Source organism: Condylura cristata, unplaced genomic scaffold (genome assembly GCF_000260355.1).
Source record: "Condylura cristata isolate star-nosed mole 26May11 unplaced genomic scaffold, ConCri1.0 scaffold00005, whole genome shotgun sequence".
Taxonomy (NCBI): domain Eukaryota; kingdom Metazoa; phylum Chordata; class Mammalia; order Eulipotyphla; family Talpidae; genus Condylura; species Condylura cristata.
The window spans coordinates 165,297-185,690 of NW_004567106.1; the positions used below are offsets into that span (position 1 = coordinate 165,297).

A 20,394-nucleotide genomic window follows, 5' to 3' on the forward strand; every position below is an offset into this window, starting at 1 on the left:
ATATTTTAGATGAACACCATTCTTTTTTTAAGTAAAATTTTCTTGATCTGCAGTTTATTTAAATAGCTATACAATTTTGAGATTATAATGTCATACCACAACATGTACACATGCTGCACTCACTCTCCATCAAACTCCAATGACAAGAGCCTATCACATTACCTTTTCTATACCTTCTCTCTCTGAAACTGAGTCCCACAGTGCTGGCTGCACCTGTGGGACAAGACTTGTTCTTTTCCACCTCTGGCTAAGTAGCAGGAGACCATGGAAAATACCTGACAATTTCCACCTGTGCCAGAGTGCTGCCTGTGAGCAGCCACTCCCCCGTTGCTGATCAAGTTTCAATGTCAATCCAATGTGATTAAGATTTAAATGCTAGAGACCAGCCTCTCAGGGCCTCTCCAGAGCACTGCTTAAGGGTAGTGCAAGTGGCAGTGGATGGTGGGCACTTTACCACCCACCACTAGTGGCTCCTCTGGGGCTTATGACACAGGAAAAGGCCAGTGGATAGCAGTGGTTCCTCTACCATACTGCCCCAGGGCATGTAGCCTCTACTTCAGATATACAGGGAGGAGTATAGGATCCTGTTAGGCCAGCTCTGGCACTGTGGGTCCCTCCAGTAGAAATGTCCTTGGAGTTTGGGCCAATATGGTGGATTCCCACCCTGCAGTGCTGCTGCATGCTTCCTCCCACTCCCTCTAAGTTGGTATACTCAGCTACACTGAAGAGCTATCAGGTTTAGCTCTGGATATGGCTCCATGGATTCCACCATCCCATGAGTCTATACTGAAGTTAGGGCAGGCAGGGCTTGTGCAAACATGAAGTTTTCTTTTATATCTGGTGCCTGAATCATATATTCAGATGTAAGCTATGAGCTGATTGGTGATATATACTTGAAAATGACACAATAAGACTTGTAGCTGGGAGACCATGAAAGAAGATACAAGGCAGAGCAGACTCTGTCTCTTCCTGGCCTCTAACTGCAGTGAGCTGTATATTGGCCTACTGCTTGCCTATGTGCCATGAGCTCCAGGCCATCATTGACATGGTAAGTCATGGAACACCACAACTACCCTAAGGAACCCAAGAGAGGGAGGAACCCAAAATGGCTCAGTAGGAAAGTACGCACTGAGAAAAGCTACTGCAGGCCTCTGGAGCCCACCTGAACCCTGGAACCAAGTTGAACAGAGGCATAGGACCTGCCATTAAAATGAACTGTGGCAACACACTAGAAAAGCAAAGCCCCTGCATCACTGTTGGAAGACAGGAACACCACAAATTCCTGAGGAACTGAGTAAATAAAGAAGGAGGGGACCTTTGGGACAGCACCCACCACAACATCACTACTTTATGGAGTTTTGCCATAACAGTGTGGGATGTGGTCTGGCCACCGGTTCTCAACATCCCAGGAGGTGCACTACAAAGAGACACCTGCCAACACTAGTAGCACAATATCTAACATTAGAAAACAAACAACAGGGAGAAGGAAAATACAAATAACCAAGAAATACATCAGGGGAAAGGCACACCATAAACATAAAAAGAAAATCAGCAACAAGAACTCAACAACAATGACATGTAAGAGCTTGTCTGCATGCCAAATAGAGAACTTAAAAGCAACAAACTAGAAATAAACCATGAAAACAAAGCCAAGAGCCCTCCCAGCCATGACAATTGAAATCCACGCTACTGAAAGAGACCAAAGAAATTAAAAAGTGCTTTGAACTGAATGATAATGAGGCCACCACTCTTCAGAATACGGGATGCAGCAAAAGCAGTAGCAGGAGGAAAGGATATAGTAACATAGGTTCACATCAAAAAAATAAAACAAGAAAGAATGTAAAGAAACAACCTAATCTCCCATCTGAAAGAACTAGGAAAAGAACCACCCAAATTAAACCCCCAAACAAACAGAATATAATAAAATCACAAAAAAAAGAAACTAAAAAAATAAGTCAACTAATCAAAAGTTGGTTCATTGAAAAATATAGACAAACTGCTAGCCAGGCAAACAAAGCAAAAACAGGAAAAAACACAAATAAGTAGGATTACAAGTGAAAAAAAAAATAAATTACAAAAGACTTAGCAAAACTCAAAAGAATAATCAGATTACCATGAACAATTTACATGCAAATAAGCTCAACAATTTAGAAGACATGGACAAAATTCCCAGAATGATATAATAATCCAAAGGTAGAGAAAGAAGAAATGGAATACCTAAACAGAACAATTACAAGCAGTGAAACTAAAACAATAATCAAAAATCCTTTCCAAAAACAAAACCCCAGGACCAGACAGCTTTACAAATCAATGCTACCAAACATTCAAAAATTAATTAGTGCCTATCCTACATAAATGCTTTCATAAACTTCAAATACATTCTATAAAGCCAACATTACACTAATACCAAAGAAAAGCTACAGGATAATCTCCTTAATGATGCAAAAACCTACAAAATCCTTGTCAGCAGAATCCAACAGTATATCAAAAGGATAATACAATATGATCAAGGGGGAGCTATCCCAGGGACATAAGTATGGTTTAATATCTGAAAATCAATTAATGTAATCCAACACATCAGGAAGAAGAAAAAGAAAAACCCTATGGTCATATCAATACATGCTAAGAAAGCATTTGGAAAAGTCCAACATCCATTTATGATAAAGTCCCTTGAAATTCTTGGAATACAAGTAACATATTTGATGTGATAAAAGCCATATATGGAAACCCACAACGAGTATTTTTCTTCTTTTTTAAAAAGATGTATTTATGCAGAACTGAGGTATAGGCCAGAAGTGCAGAGGTAGTAAGAGGATTCAATAGCAACAGAGTAGAAAACAGAACAGGCAGACTGAGGAAGTACACTGCTAAGGGGAGCAGTGGGCAAGACAGGAGAGGTCTGCTGCACCATGTGGGTCACCTCCCTTGTCAGGAATTGAAGTCATGCTAAAGTGGCTGAAGCAGCTGCAGCTAGTTTCACAGTGCTGCACTTTAACCTGTTGCACCACCAGAGAGGACCACCAATATTATTCTTAGTGGTGAAAAGCTGAAACCATTCCTTTAAGGTCAGGAACAAGACAAGAACATTACTCCTACTACTGCTAGTCAACATAATAGTGGAAGGCCTAGACAGAGCAATAAGAAAAGAGGAAAACATACAAAAAAAAAAAAAAGCCCACAGGGAAAGAAGAAGTAAAATTATCACTATTTGTGCTGATATGACATACATCAATAACCCTAAAGCAATCCTGAGAGAATGGAAGTAAAATGGAAGTATCACACTTCTTGAAATTAAACTATACTACACAACAACCATAGTCAAAATAGCATGGTACTGAAACAAACAAAAAACAAATCAATGGATTAGAGTAGAAAGCTCAGTGATGAAACTACACAAATATGAACAGTTAATAAGGCCATGGAATGGAGAAAAGATTTCCTCTTCATTATATGGTGCTGAGAACATGGGTAGCCATTTGCAAAAAAGGAACCAAGACCAATAATTAACCCAACCTGGTAGCCTCAATTCAAGTCAGATCTCTGATATTTGTTATGGCTTAGTGTCACCTGTTACTTTGTTTTGTTACAGTGAATGAAAAAAATCCAAAACATCTTTTTCTGCTTCTGACTGGTTTTGCTTAGCATAATCCCTCCCCTGTAATCTAAAAATGGCAAGATTTCATCTTTCCTTGATTTGGTTGAATAAAGGCTTTTTCACCACAACTTTCAGCATTTGTTGATTCAATTTTTTTTTTAATGTGGGCAATAAAAGAGAGTTAGGTAGTATCTAAGTGTGGTTTTGACTCATATTTCCCTTATACTAAGTGATGTACAAATTTTAATGTATGTGTGCCAACAGAATGTCTTGTTTTAGTTTTTATTTAGGGTCTTTCTCATTTCTTGAATTTTTTTTCTTTTTGATTGTTGGATTATATAGGATATTAATCCTTAGCCAGTTGTGTGACATGCAAATATTTTTCTCACTTCTGTAGGTTGCCATTTTGTTTTAATGATGGTTACTTTTGAGGTAGAAAAACTTTTTTAGTTTGAGATCATCCTACTTTGTTTATTTTTGTTTTTGTTTCATTGGAGTTGGTGTTATGTTCTCAGGTATATCTTTCTGATAGATGTCCTATAGCATGTCCTATATTTTTTTCTTTCATGTACTTTCTGGTTTTAATTATTTTATTCATATTTTTAATCAATTTTGAAGTAATTTTTCTGTATGGAAAGCTGTTTGAGGGTTCCAAAGACTGCTAAAAATGGAGCTTCCATATGATCCTAGGCATCTACCCAAAGGACACAAAAACAGTAATTCAAATGAACACTGACCCCTATGTTTATTGCTGCCCTATTTACAACAGGGAAGATGCAGAACCAACCCAAATAAATGCCCAAAAGTAGATGAATGGATCAAGAAGATATGGTACATATACACAATGGAATATTACTTAGCAATCAAAAAAGGTAAACTACTGCCATTTGTGGCAACATGGGTGGAAATGGAAAAGATCATTCTTAGTGAAATAAGCCAGAAAGAAAAAGCAAAATAGTGGATGGTTTCACTCATAGTAGGAGTGTAAGGGAACTATAAACCAGAGACATTCTAGAGGGGAGGAGAGGGAAACAAGATCAAATCTGGGGTGGGAAAAGCACATGGGACTATGGTGATGGCACATGGGTAAAGTGGTGGTGGGAAGCCCACGGTGATTACAACTGAGATGAAAATAATGTACAAAACAACAAATAATACAAAAATGTATTTGTAAAATAAATAAGTGTGAATGTACACCCTAATAAAACACAATAATCATAGTCATAAATCATACTGTGCCTGATAATGTCCTTGAGGTGCAAGTTATCAGGAAGCAGTCTACCACATACACCAATCTCCAATCTTTTATCAAATTCATTTTTCAGTTTCTATTGGTCAAGAATCTGGACGTGGCTTAACTGGGTTCTCTGTCCTGTTTCTTACAATGCTGCAATCAGAAACTGTCCAGATTCTCATTCAGAGTTCATCCAGAGCTCAGGATTCTCTTCAAGATCTTTTGGTTGCCGGGACAATTCAGTTCCTTAACATTTGTAATACAGAAAGCCTCAGCTTCCAGAAATCAACAAAGTTCACTGATCAATGTCCCTCTCCATAGGTAGAGCACATCATAGCAACCTGCTTCTTCACTCACCAGAATTACTCTCTGGAAAATTTTTTAATTATATATATTTTATTAAGTTTAGTAAGGATAAATACACATACATTCAGCATACATGTTTCCTTGAAAGAACTTAGGTAGTTTGAGTCTTTTTGAAATTTATGTGTGTGTGTATACACATGTATACACATTTTTCTTTATTTTGCACATTTTTCCATCTCAGTTGTAATCCCCATGTACTTCCCACCACCACGTCACCCATGTGCCATCACCATAGTCCCATGTGTTCTTCCCATCCATTTTGATCCTGTTCCCCTCTCCTCCCCCATATAATGTCTTGGTTTATAGTTGTTAGTGGTGTTCTTTTTTACTTTACTACAATCTCTCTTTCTCTCTCCCCCCACTTCCTCTGTCTCTGTCTCTCTCTACAGATATATATATTCCTGATCCCTTATACTCCTGCTATGAGTGAAAATATCCGGTATTTTTCTTTTTCTTTCTGGCTTATTTCACTAAGCATGGTCTTTTCCATTTCCATCCATGTTACCACAAATGGAATGAGTTTATCTTTTTTGATTGTAAGAAATATCCCATTGTGTACCATATCTTCTTGCTGCAGTCATCTATTTTTTGGGCATTTGGGTTGATTCTGTATCTTCCATATTGTAAACAGGGGACCAATAAACATATATGTGTGTGTTCTTTCGAATTATTGTTTTTGTGTCTTTTGGGTAGATACCTAGAAGTGGAATTTTTGGAAGCTCCATTTTTAGTTGTCTGAGGAAACTCCAAACAGCTTTCCATAGTGGTTGGACCAGTTTGCTTTCCCACCAACAATGCAGGAGAGTTCCTTTTTTCCACATCGCCACCAACAATTGTTGTTGCTAGTTTTTTTTAATATGAGCCACTCTCACTGGTATGAGATGGTCATTTGAGTCTTTTAAAGGATATGTCTGTTTAAATTGTTGAGTTTCAAGCTATACAGATGTGACATTCTTTTATAATCCTTTCAATATCTGTAGACACTGTAGTCATGTTCTCTCTCTCTTTTAATGTTATCAATTTATGTTTTCTTTTTCCTGAGCAGCCTGACTGTAGGTTCATCAGTTCAATAATCTCAAACAAAAGAGCATATAGTTTCAATGATTCCTTGCACTATGTTTTTCTTTTCCTATGCACTGACTTTGACTCTTATCCTCATTGCTTCTAATTTTCCACTTACTTTGAGTTAACTGAGTCCCTTTTTTTAGTTTCTGAAGGCTGAAATTTAGGATTTAGGTCACTTGATATGAAACCTTGCTTTTTTTAAAAAATAAGCATCTTCTTTTTCTTTCTTTTCTTTTTTTTGGTAAATTCTACTATATATTTCCCTGTATTTGATGGCAATGCTTGAGCTGCATCCCATGAACTGGAAAATGCCAGGTTTTCATTTTTATTCAATTAACAATGTTGTCTAATTTCTTTTTGATAATTTGTTTAGTCAATAGATTATCCAAAACTATGTTATTAAGATTTGAAATGTTCAAGGTTTTTTAAAATATATTTCTAGTATAGGCTTCTCACTTTATTATAGTCAGATAGCATTCTTTAAATGATTTTAAAACTTACAATTCTGAAACATGTTTATAGTCCAGAATATAATCATAGCAAATGCTTGGATACACTTGAAAAGAATGTGTATTCTACTGCTGATAGTAAACTGTTCCACGGTCTGTTTGGTAAATTTTGTTATTCAAGTTATTTTTTCTTTAGTACTCAGCAAAATGATTCTTAAAATTTATTTTGGGGCCCTCCCTGGTGGCACAGTGGGTTAAAGCACAGCACTAAGAAACTAACATGCACTAAGAAGCACAGCACTAAGAAACATGAGTTTGATCCCCGCTTGCCCAGAGGTGATCCGCATGATACCGCAGGTCTCTCCTGGCCCGCCAGCTGCTCCTCAGCAGTGTACCTCGTAGATCTACCTGTTCTGCTCCCCATTATGTCTCTGGTGAATCCTTTCACCGTCCCTGAACCTCTGGCCTGTACCCCTGTTCTGTACTCACAAATAAATAAATCTTTTTAAAAAAATTATTTTGGATTTCTTTTTGTTGTGGTAATGTTGGCTTATAACATTGTAGATGATAAGGAAGCATAGAATCACACCCTTCAGGTGTATGCTACCATGCCACACCAGCAACCATGACACACCTAGTCCTCTACAATAGTCCCCTGTGCATCTTGCTCACTTTAGTCTTCACCACTCTCCCTCTCTGGTAGCTTCAGGGAAACAATTTTTTAAACATATAACATTAAGTTAGTTTCAGGTGTAGAACACAGGGATTTGAGATTTGTACACCATACCAACTGATGTACAGTTAACTTACATAGTTACAAACTTTTCATTTCCTGTGGTAAGTTTTCAGATCCACTCCCTCAGCAACTTTCAAGTATGCAATGTATTACTACTTACTACAGTCATCATATTGTAATAACATCCTCATGATGTTTATCTTATTTTAGCTATTTCAACCATAATCACCTCCTATTGCTGGCAAGCACCAAACTGTTTTCTGTATCTGTGAACTTGGGAGGTGTCTTTTATTTATTTATTTTTATTTTTTTATTCCACATGTAAGTGAGACTGTAATATTTGTCTTTCTCTGACTAATCTGATTTAGTTAAATGTCCTCAGAGTTCACCCATGTTGAACTTCAAGTAGGACAGAAACAACAACAACAACAACAACACATTTCTATATTCATTAATCTAGATAATTAGGTTGCTTCCATGTTGTAGCTATTGTAAATAATGCTGCAGGAAAACATGTGATGCGTATATCTTTTCAAGTTAAGTATTCTCATTTTTCTCAGATACCAAGAAGTAAAGCTGCTGCATCATGTGGTAATGCTATTTATAATATGTTAAGGCACTGACATACTATTTTCATAGTGGCTGCACCAATTTACATTCCCATCAACAGTGCACAAAGTTTTCCTTTCCCCACATCCTAAAAAATATTTGTTATTTCCTGTTTTTTTAATGTTATCCATTCTAACAAATGCTAGGTCATATCTTATTGTAGATTTACACTTACCTGATAATTAGTGATATTGAAAACCCTTCCTGTAGCTGTTTGCCTTCTATATGTGGCACAAGCTATGCAACTTCTATCGACTGACAAATTCTGGATAGAAAAGGAAAAGTTCTAAAAAAATCAGAATTTCCACTGCTAACTTATGTTACGACCTCCCTTTTTTGTATAATCATAATATCAAAATATTCTGAGCAACCATCAGTTTACAACTGAATTTATTTAGCCTCATAAGGTGGCTCCCTGGCCCAGCCAAGCTGCCCCAGGGTGAGAAATTCCTGTCTCCTGGGACAAAAGGCAAGCCCCAGGAGAAATAAGACCCCAGGGCATAAAAACTCCTGGGAAGCTTCCTTGGTTTCTTTAAATAAAAAGCAAATCTCAGATAAGACTTCCAGGGCATAAGGACTCCTGGACAATTTTTAACCTTGTTTACACAGGTGTTGCTTAGTACACAACTGTACGACTTTCTCTTAATTTACTCCTTTTTAAAACAAGCACTAACTACTCTCTGCTAGCCTTAAATTAGCCATTAGCTTTTCTTTAGAAATCACTGATAACACTGTTAACATAATTTATTACTTCCCTAAGACCCCTAATAACTTTTTACTAACAAGCTCATCCCTCTTCCCTTGAGTTATAGCTAAATATCTGTATACATGACAATTATCACAAAAATGTATAATTTAGAGTACATAAAATGTTAAGAAAAAAATACTTTGTTCCCCTTATCCTTGAGAACGTTTATGACAATTTATGGCAATCTCTCATTAACTTACCCTATGCATTATTGCAATTAACTACTTGCTACACAGTATAAATAAAGACCTGCTGAAGGAATGAACAGGAAGGCTTGCACCCAACTGTGACTCCCATGTCTTCCCCTCGCCCCACTCTCCTCCCGCCTTTTGGAATCTCTGCTCGCTGATGCCTTCCCACTTTAGGGCCCTGCCTGTCTCACCTTCCAACACCTGGATAGTTGAGGCTGGTTCCCAACATGTATGTCTTCCTTGAAAAAAACAAAAACGTATATATTAGGATCTTCTGCCCATTTTTACATCAGATTGTTTGGGCACTTTTACTATTGAGTTATCTAAGTTCTAAATGATATTAACCACCTAGAAGACATGATAAGCAAATGTTTTCTCTCATTTGGTAGGTTGCCATTTCATATTATTGGTTTCCTATGCTGTGGATAAACTTTTGAGTTTTATATAGTCTCCCTTCTTTTTGCTTTGGTTGATAGTTCCAAAACAGTATTGCCAAGTTCAACATCAAGTCCTTAATACCTGTTTTTTTCCAGGAGTTTTATGGTATCAGGTCTTAATTTCAAGTATTTAATGCACTTTTTAATCAATGCTTATATATGGCATAATAGCCTGTTTTATTATTTTGCTTGTGGCTATCAGTATATCCAGTACCGTTTGCTAAAGAAAGAGTACTTTCTCCAGTGCAATTTCTAGTATCCTTTGTCATAAATTAATTGATCTGATATGCATGAGTTTGTTTCTTTGTTCTCTTTCTGTAGATGTGTGTCTTTTATGCTAACACCATATTGTTTTAAGTACTATAAATTGTGCAATAAATCTTGCAATCAGGGAATGTGCTGCCCACAGTTTTGTTCATTTTTCTCAAAATTACTTTGGCTAGTCAGAATCTTTTACGTGCCAATATAAATTTTAGAACTAATTTTTTTTATTTCTGTGAAAAATGGCTCTTGAATTTTGATAGGTATCACACTAATAAATTTGTGCAGCACGGCATTTTTATAGTATTAATTCTTCTGATCTATGATCAAAGAATAGCTTTCCATATATTTGTGACATCTTCAATTTTCTTCATTAATATCTAATAGTGCTCAGCTTTCAGGTCTTTTACTCCTTGATTAACTTTATTACTGAGTATTTGTACTTCAGTTCTAGTACTAAAGTATCGTGATCAGAAACAAAGCTTGGCATGATTTCAATATTTATAGGTTTATATACCCCAACATGGGGTCTACTCTTGACAATGTTCCATGTGCACTTGAGACTGCTTATTTTGGTTTGGAATATTTGATAGACAACCATTTAACCTCCTAATTAGGTCATAATTTAATTTAAAGCTATTGTTTCCTTGTGTACTCCCTGTTTTGTTGAATTGTTTAAATTGAAAATGGAGGCTTAAAATCCCTTTTATGTAGTGAATATTTCTCTTTAAACCTATTAATAGCTACTGTACATATATTTATGTTCCATCATTTGGTACATTCATAAGTACTATATCTTCTTGTTATAATGGGCTCTGCATCATTATAAAATGTCCATCACTCTCTTATTTCCTTTTTAACTGGAAATCTTTTCTCTAAGTATAGCTTTCTTGCCTTTTTTGATTACCACTTGCTTATAAAGGAGTGATAAGAAGGCTTATGGAAAAACAAAAATGAAATGACTGTATCACCACCATGCTGACCTTGAAAGAAATACTAAAGAGAGTGCCTGTAGATTTATCTTTAAGACTTTAAATTTAAACCTATGTTTGTCTCTAGTACTAAAGTGGGTTTCCTAAGAACAACAACAACAAAAGTTTAAGAGTTTGCTTTGTGAGTGATTCAGCCACTCTCTTAATTGCTGAACTCAAGATATTTATATTTAATGTAATTATTGAAATAAATATATTTATTACTTTTTCTCACTTTTATTTATAGGTTGTCTATTTTTTGACACCTTCCCTTTATGTTTTATTTGGGTTTAATTTCTATTGTTTTATGTGTTAAGTCTATCTTTTTTCATTTGAAGGTAATACTGAATTTTAAACTTAATCACCTATACTTATAATTTACTGAATAGTTTGCTCTCAAACTTGTTTAGATGGCTTGAGATTTTTATTCTTCTCATACACACTGTGTAATTTTTGTGCTGATTACATCTAGGTGGAGTTCACTTGTTGTGTACTAGTCTCTTTATATTCCTTTCAAAGCCAGCATGGTGGTGATACAATCTTTACAGTTTCATTTTTCTAATGAACTTCTTATCCTTCCTTTATTATATCTGAATAAAATGTTCTGGATTGACTGTCCTTTTCTTTGATTGTTTTAAATATTTACTGTCATTCTCTATTTCCCTGGGAGATTTCCACTGAGAAAACTGCCAATAATCTAGCAAGTGTTTCCTTACAGGTAACTCCTTTCTCTGCATGCTTTTAGTACCCTTTCCTTGTTACCATTTTTAGCAACTTGATTATAAAATGCCCTGTGTGGGGGAGTGGTATCCTTTTGTTTGAGACTCCCTAGGCCTCTTGGATCAGGATTTCAAGTTTCCCAGATTAGGGAAATTCTTGGGTATTGTTTATTAAAATATTTTTTTCTCATGCATCATCCTCATGGGCTCCTGTAGTATGTATATCATTTCCCTGTTAAGTTGTCCCAAAGGTCTGTTACAATTTTAATTCTATTTTCCCATCTCTTCATTTTTTACTTTTATGAGTTGAGGTGAAAAACTTTCTTTCCTTATTTCAATGAGTTGGCCTTACATTACATTTATAGGTTGCAGGATATAATTCTAGGTTATTTTCAAGATTTTTGAAATCTATGGCTTCATAGACTGACACCTCTGCACCTACTGAAATAACAGGAACTCTAGTGCCAGCAGGGGGAAGAAAATAGGAACCAAGATAGCCAGGTATCAAGAGGTTGAGGCTAGTAAGTACCTATATTTCTAGCATCCTATCATGCTGCAGCTGCCCATGTTGGGTAGTGGGAGTCTACAGTGACTGTTTCCCCTAGTCCAACTCTACAAAGTGTCTCAATAATCTCAGGTTATAAACCACTCAGCTGTGGTTGATCTCTTGTATGCAATTCTAAGACCACTCCCTCCCCCATTCCCACATTTAAGAAGCTGCATGAACCAAATGCTACTAGTTCACGCTTCACACAGGGTAGTATCCTGGTTCTAGATATTGGCAAATAAGTTGTGTGTGTTTCTTATTTACATTTGTCTTTCACAAAAGACTGACTCCCTACACCTTCCTCAATAATCCCACAGAAGTTGTAGCACCAGGACGGTTGTAAAGTTTGGACAGGTACTTAGCCAAGCTTTGTTACCGCTGCATTTGGATTGTGGACCTGCCCCTAGGCATTTACCTCTGCTGCCAACTATATTCAAGTCTAGTTAATTTATAGTATATAGTTATGTCAGCTTTGGGTCTGGGTTATAGTGGACAGTTGTTTGTATAATGCTGCCACCAGATGCACAGAATGTCCTCTTCTACATATAAGAGGCACAGGTATGCCAATCTAGTCTTCCCTATATTCAGACCTTACATGTGGGAGCCCCAAGCTCAAACAACAATTACCAACTTAAACAGACTCTGTGCTGGCAGTTGCAAAGACTGTTTGCTGTCATCTAACTAACCTTGTCAAGGTAGTAAATGTTTTACTCTACAACTCCAGGCACCTGGCAGTATACTGTTTGTCTTTGCAAGTATAGATCTACTATTCAAACATCCTTCTATAGTTCTCTCCCCATCCTACAATGCTTTCATTTTTTTAAATATTTATGTATGCATACAAGAACTGGGGCACAGGCCAGAGGTATGGGGGTGAGAGGATTCCCCCAGAGACAGAGTGGGGAGCAGAACAGGTACATCTACTGAAATACACTGATGTTGGGAGCAGCGGGCGAGACAGGAGAGTCCTGCCATGCCATGTGGGACAACTCCCTGGCCGGGGATAGAATTTGTGCTTCATTGGCTGCAGATCGCTTCATAGGGCTGTGATTTAACCTGCTGCACCACCAGGGAGTGCCCCATCCTACAATTCTATAAAAGTAAACCACTGATCCTGCACAATAATAATTATGTGTGTGCCCCTCTCTCCAGTGCAGCCCCCAAATTCTAAAGCCCTCAAATTAATATCTAGCTATTATGATGTAAATGAAATTATTAGGCTTTTTTCCTCCCTCCCACTACTAGCATGGGTGCCCTGGGCCCAGGGGCACAAGGGTGCAGGACACAGGCATCTGTTAATTGTGGACACCTGGGACATAAAGCATGGATGTGCATATGTACAATGCTCACACTTGTGCCAAGAGGTCAGGGATAAAATGGTGGTGCCACTATGACTATGACTATGACTACAACTACAACCATATTTGCCATCTGAGGCAAGTCACCAACAATAAAAGACCAGAATGCCAGGGAAAGAAAGCAAACATTCCCCAGGCTAGGAGGGGTCCCCACTATCCTTGGACCCATCTGGCCTATCCTGGCCTCCCTAGCAATCATGACTGTGTACCTGTTTCACTGAGAGAGCATTACAGTGTGTAAAATACACTAAAGGCTCCAAGGCTCTGTTTATCTGTCTGCCCAAATCTAGAGTGAACCTACCCTATACATAATGACATGACACTACACATCCAGAAGTTCACAGAATAGTAAGCAGGATAAATATTTCTCTAAATGACATTTTTTTCAGTTATACTGACAATATTTTCAAGTTATGGAATTTCAAAGATAAAGTTAAAACAACCAGAGGGGAAAACATCTTAACTGTCAAAAAGCAATGATAATAACTCCATGTGACTTCTCAGAAATTATACAAGGCTATGAAGTAAAGGAGTGAGAGAAAAAAATTACTAATAGAGTTCTGCATCCTGTGAAATTATCCTCCAAAAATGAAAAAGTAGTTTTCAAACAAAAATTCAGATAATTTGTCCCAGTAGATATGCCTCAAAAAAAAAAAAAAAGGTTTACTTATTTAGAGTACAGGATAATAATAAAGTAAAAAACTCAAGACTACGTACAAAAAGGAAATACATCCAAGGATAATTAACCGAAGACAAAACAAGACATTTTTCTTATTCTTAACTAATCTGATACAATTTGTTCAAAATAATAGCAACAAAGAACTCAATTCTGTATACTTTTCATAAATATATATGTATGTATATATATATATATATACAGATATATATATGAGAAAGGTATATAGAATTGAGTATTCCATATATATATAAAATATGTTGATATATATAATATATTGATATATATATAATATGTTGATATATATGTGTATGTTGATATATACATGTATCTCATAGGGAAAGGTATATAGAATTGAGTAAACCTTTATATATATATATATATATATGTATATATGTGTATATATATGTATATGTATACGTATATGTATAATTTTGTTATTTTAATGTACTCATACTGTTGGGGGAAAGGATGTCCTGAACAAAATCTACAGATACAGGTTTTGTGGACTCCACCCCCACTCCAGATACCAGAACTACAACTCCCTGCTAGGACCCAGTATGGGAATTAGGCAGCCATTTTGAGATTTGGGGCTATAAAGGTAATGTTGGGCCGAGGTTTTCTCTCTCTTGACCTCATTAACTGGTGGCTGGTCACTTGGCTCTTGATCAGCTTTCAGATGACAATGGGGTTCCAATTCAACGGAACTAATAGGACACACTCGTTAACTTGTATCTCTTTCCTTGGGTTGTTCCTTTTCTTTTCCCCTTGTAAATAAATACAGTATTAACCTTTTGTGTGTGTCTGCAGTGCAGTTGAATCTTAAGCGCATGGGTGAGGACCCATAGACAGGCAACCCAATTCATTTTGGGTTGTCCTGTAACAATACTACATGTGAAATGGTTCAGTTTTTTATTTGAAAGTAGACTTGGATTAACTTAAAAATACTTGTTATGTATGTTTAGAAATTCTCTGAAATGACAGTTCAGAATCCAATAACTTTAGTCACCAGACATCATGAAAACAGAATAACTGGGAAAAAGAAGCCTTTTCAAGGTAAATCTCCTTTTGCTAAATCCTTTAACATTTTGAATAATGTTGTAGACTTAGTTTACTTATCCAAATTATATACACTTAAAATAGATATAAATAACCAAGGGATGCTCCAAGCAAATGAGAAGTCTATAGCTGTTAAAGCTATAGAGGTACTATCCTACCTCAAGGACTCTCTGCTCCCACCATGCCCCTATCAATGCCCCTGACTCATGTGATGCCTTCTACCTTTGGGTGACAACTTCTGCCTCGGCCTCCCCTTTCTGACCCAAAGCTAATTAGGTTTATCTACCATACCTCTGCTTCACTACAAGTCATCTGAGACCTTCCTATTGCCAAATTCAAGGACTTTTCCTCAGCTGAATTTGCCTGGACATCAAGACATATTTCAAAGTTAACTGGTCCTTCTTTAAATTCTCTCCTTCTGTGTTGAGACTCTATAAAGTCTTGAGCTATAAGCCATCCTTTCCTTCAGGTTCTACACCTATGAAGAACTACACTCTGGGTATTTCCACCTAACCATCATATCCTGACATGGATTACCATGTTCCATGTTAGACTCTACCTATCAACACCAGTCTGGTTGTGTTTCTGACTTCTGGGCAAAGTCTAGTGGCTCCATGAATTCTATCAGAAGCCCAATTTGAATGTTTGAAATCCTGGGAGTCATTCATGCATTTGACAAACATTCTCTGAAATAAAAGGTTAATGGTTTTTCTAAAATCTCCTACTTTTGTCAGCCTCAGAGTCACAAGTTTCCTTGAAAATTTGTCTTATGATTTACTTCCTCTAGATTTTCGCTGACCCACCCTAGTGTTGCAATACAAGACTGTTAAACAGTCTGAATCATCCTACCATTACCACTGGAAGTTGAAAAGGAAATGAAATTCATTTGCAAGAGTTCATAATTGAGAAAATTCCTTTCTTGGTATCTCTGAAGACAAATGCTGTATTTGTCTCTTTAACCCATTTTCAACCTGTTTATTAAAAGGCTACATGCCTGGCCCTCCCTGGTGGCGCAGCGGGTTAAAGCACAGCACTGAGAAGCTAAAGCTGCTTCCGCAGCTTGTCCCGGAGGTGACCAAATGGCGTGGCAGACCTCTCCTGATCCGCCCGCTGCTCCCCTCAGCAGTGTACTTCATCGATGTGCCTGTTCTGCTCCCCACTCTGTCTCTGGTGAAGCCTCTCACTGCCCCTGAGCCTCTGGCCTGTACCCCAGTTCTGTATGCACAAATAAATAAATCTTAAAAAAAAAAAAAAAAGACTACATGCCATCGTATGCAGCAATTTTAAGTCAGTTAAGTGAAAAACTTTATGCATGAAAATTTCCCAAATTTCCATAATACTGTTGAAGTCCTAGACAACTGGTACAGTAGTTGCGATAAAAGCACTTTACCAAAATCTCCTTAGCTTCATAACATAGATAAATGCATGACAGGGGAGTTCTTGGTTAGAGAAAGATAACTAAATTTTAGATTTTAGAACATGAACTCAAATTGGCTGAAACAAACTGGCTGATTCCATGAACTGTTAAACTGCTGTTTCTCTAGCATATCTTCAAAATTGTTCCATTAAATTGTAAAGAAATTTACTTCACCTTACTCCAAGTAACACTTGCCAGTGTTTCAGACATGTCGTAACTAAAACTAGCATGTGTGCTAACTTAGATGGCTTTTGAAGTATATGTATTTGGTACTTTTTGACCTTGAAATAGCTCTTAGCACATAGGATGAAGAAATGCTGAATATAATGATTTGAGAATCTATACATTTAGACCAAATTTGTATTTGAACTGTCTGTACAGAAAATAAGTGAAATAAAATGTTAATACATTATTAAACATTTTATTTCTTTTTCTGAATCAAACTACAAGGGTTAAAGAAATCTCAATTTTATGTTCATGACAGTGGGTTTATTTTTTAAGCATCTACATTCTTTCTAATGAACTGCGGGAAGATTTACTGGCTTACCTTTTAAGTGTCTAGCTTACTATAATTTCATGTATTATTATTTACTGGAATGGAGTTTATTTTACATGAGGAAGAATTTGGGAATATCCCTCTATACGAAAAATAAATAAAGAGACTTGCTGTAATAACACAGGAAACATTTTAAATTGGACCTGTAATAGAAAAATAAATGTACTATGCAGCAGTTGGGGGAGGGGGAATGTGTGATTTGACTGAAATACGACTAAATGTGTTGTCCTCCTGTTACCAAAAAAAAGACTCACTTCAAATGCAGACTAAAAGTGAAGGAACAGAAATATATATCCCATATGCAAATGGAAAACAAATGAAATGCAAGATAGATATAATGACATCAAACAAAACAGAGTTTAATATAAGGACTATCAAAAGAGATAAAGACAGTTATTACATAATGACAAAGGGATTAAATACAATAAGAAGATTAAATATATGTAAATACTCATGCACCACAAAGAGAGTAACACAATAATAGTACAGGACCTTAATACCCACATTCAACAGTGAATATAATATCCAGACAAAAAATCAGTATGGAAATACTGACTTTAATAATGTTAGACCACTTAATAAAACTTAATCGATATACAGAAAACATTCCATACAAAGATAAAAAAATACAATTCTTCTCCAGCTCACAGAAAACACTGTTCAGTATAAATCATGTTAAGCCACAAAATAATTATTTAAAAAGTTTAGAACACTCATTATCTTTTCCAATCTCATGATTTATATAAATAAAATTATAAAGCAAAACTGAAAATTTCATAAATATGTAGAGATCAAAGAATATGCTACTGAATAACCAATGAATCAAAGAAAATATTAAAAGAGAGAGAGATAAAAAGAAAACTTGTGGACCTCCCTGGTGGCGCAACACTGAGAATCTAAAGCCGCTTCCCCATGAGTTCGATTCCCGCCTGCCCCGGAGGTGACCACATGGAGTGGCAGACCTCTCCTGACCCTCCCGCTGCTCCCCTCAGCAGTGTACTTTGTCGATCTGCCTGTTCTGTTCCCCACTCTGTCTCTGGTGAAGCCTCTCGCCGCCCCTGAGTCTCTGACCTGTACCCCCCCAGTTATGTATGCACAAATAAATAAATCTTTAAAAAAAAAAAAAAGAAAACTTGTGACAAATGAATAGGGAAATAGAACATACCAAAACTTATGGGATACAGCAAAAACAACTGTAAAAGTTAATAGCAATGCCTACATCAAGAAACAAGGAAACAAATCTCAAATAAACAACATAACATTACAGCTCAAGAATCTAAAAAAGAAAAAAATAGTAATATAACTAAAAAGAACAAATGAAGTCCAGGGCATCAGAAGGAGGGAAATAGCAAAGATCAGAGTGGAAAGAAATGAAACACACACTAAAATAATAATAGGAAAGGTAGTAAAACTAAGGACTATTTTTTGAAAAGATAAACAAAAATCACAAACCTTCACTGACTCACAAGGAAAAAAGGCAAATTCAAATACATTAAATTTGATAAAGAACTGAAAGAGATTAGATAATTGATAACACAGAAATACAAGAGTGAACTCACTGATAAGCAAGACAAATGGGGAAGTAGGCATGAGACAGATGGTGTTTGATGGTTCCAATTTTTCTCTGTAAAGTTAAATATGGTCCAAATGTTAAGAGTGAGAAGGTAATGATGAAGATTTGGCCTTGTTCAAGCAATGAGAAGGAAAGCTGCCTGAGCTTATATTACTGTGACTAGCAGGCAGTGCTGAGTGCTCAAATCAGAGTTTTGAGACATTTGTCAGCTGCAAACAGCATGTGCCACTCAACAAAGAACATCATCTTGAGGTGGACATGTAAATTTGCTGTGATGGTTCAACAGCACAAAAGAGAAAGGAGTTGGGGGTAAGAGTACAACAGTAGCTGAAAAACTGGGCCCTAGATCAAGGCTGGACATGGAAATTATTGATCAGGTAGGAAAAAACAAAAGAACAAAGAGATCAGTGAATTTTCGGTCAAAGAATAGGCAATATAGAAGCAAGAGCACCAAGAAGAGAATGAAAGAAAAGTCACAGTAAGCAGAGTTAACCACACAACCACACAAAGTAGGCCCACCATTTCTCATGCATACTGCTCATTCCATCCCTAGTCTGGGAATGATGTTTCAGGGTTAGCTATAGTAGATAAATTCTAACTAAAGAGGGACAGATGCAGATAAGAATTCATAAAGGCTATTAAGGGCCATAAGAATATCAGCTGGTTGGGAAGGAAATGTTTTCAGCTTATATAAGTGGTTCTCAAAGCTCTATAGATAAAGAAAACATTGTAGGAAAGAGAAACAGTAAAAAAAAAAAATTAAAGAGGAAGATATCATACTGCTAACAGTGAGAGACTGTGTAAGAAAAACATTCCTTTAACTGATCCTTTAAAAAAAAAAACTCACCTCTGTATTCATCTTGGTCTGTTCTTCCAGTGGCTGTGAAGACAAAAAAAAAGAGGCTCAGGACCCTGGCAGGACCCACCCAAAGTCCATACAGCCATTTCTCCACTACTTCTTCTCTCATTGGCCCATCTACCACATATAAATCTTTTTTAAAAAAATGTGATGGATCTGTATAATTGAAAGAATGATGCAGTGCCCTAAGCTGAGGATTGGAAAGGACAGCTATATGTCTGCCTTTCTTTTATGTAAACAAGAAAATCAGTATTTTTTTTCTTCCTAGCTGATTTTCCAGAGCACTTCAATGTATTATGTTCAAGATCAAGTCAAGCTGGCATGAAGCCCTAGCTTCTTTCCAGGAGGGCAATCTAAATGTTAATAAGACTAACTTCCTGAACTTGGAGAAAAATTAGAAGACCTCTTGGGCATTTGCAATCTTCACAGACTACATAAGAAGGGATACCAAGGATACTCAAGCTTCATTAAACAAAAGATATATGACTATCAGAACTAATGAGGAAAACAAATTTAAAAATTTTAAATAACTGAAGGCACACAAAAATGCAGACATTAGCTGGAAGAACCTATGGGAAATAGCAAAAGCAGGGAAGTTTATATCAACACAGGCCCAAGTTATTCAAATCAATAAAGAGCTCAATAAATCTAGCCTTCCATCTTATGGAACGATGAAAGGAAGAACATACAAAACCAAAATCAGTAGAATGACGGAAATAATAATGTTTTAAAAAAAGAATTGAAATTAACAAAGCAGAAATAAATCCTTCAATCCAAAAGATCAAGGTAACAAAAATATGTTTGTTTGTTTTTTTTTTGGAAAAAAAAAAAAAAGACAAAGCCTCCAGCTAAGTTCACAAAGAAAAAAAAGGGAGAATGACGGAAATAATAATGTTTTAAAAAAAGAATTGAAATTAACAAAGCAGAAATAAATCCTTCAATCCAAAAGATCAAGGTAACAAAAATAT

The 20,394-nt window shown here is 36.4% G+C and overlaps 1 protein-coding gene across 3 annotated transcripts in view; it reads right to left on the minus strand.

Moving 5' to 3' along the window:
• The window catches only part of BLVRA (biliverdin reductase A), a 61,170-nt gene that overhangs the window by 35,775 nt on the left and 5,001 nt on the right, over positions 1–20,394 (minus strand). For 2 of the 3 annotated variants that reach the window (XM_004676645.2, XM_012721071.1), the window contains exon 2: positions 19,415–19,447. In XM_004676645.2, the coding sequence (XP_004676702.2) occupies positions 19,415–19,426 (12 nt within the window). In that variant the 5' untranslated portion in view covers positions 19,427–19,447. Of the gene's footprint in view, positions 1–9,184; positions 9,233–19,414; positions 19,448–20,394 lie in introns of all 3 variants that reach the window. The other variant, XM_012721070.1, reaches the window with a different exon arrangement.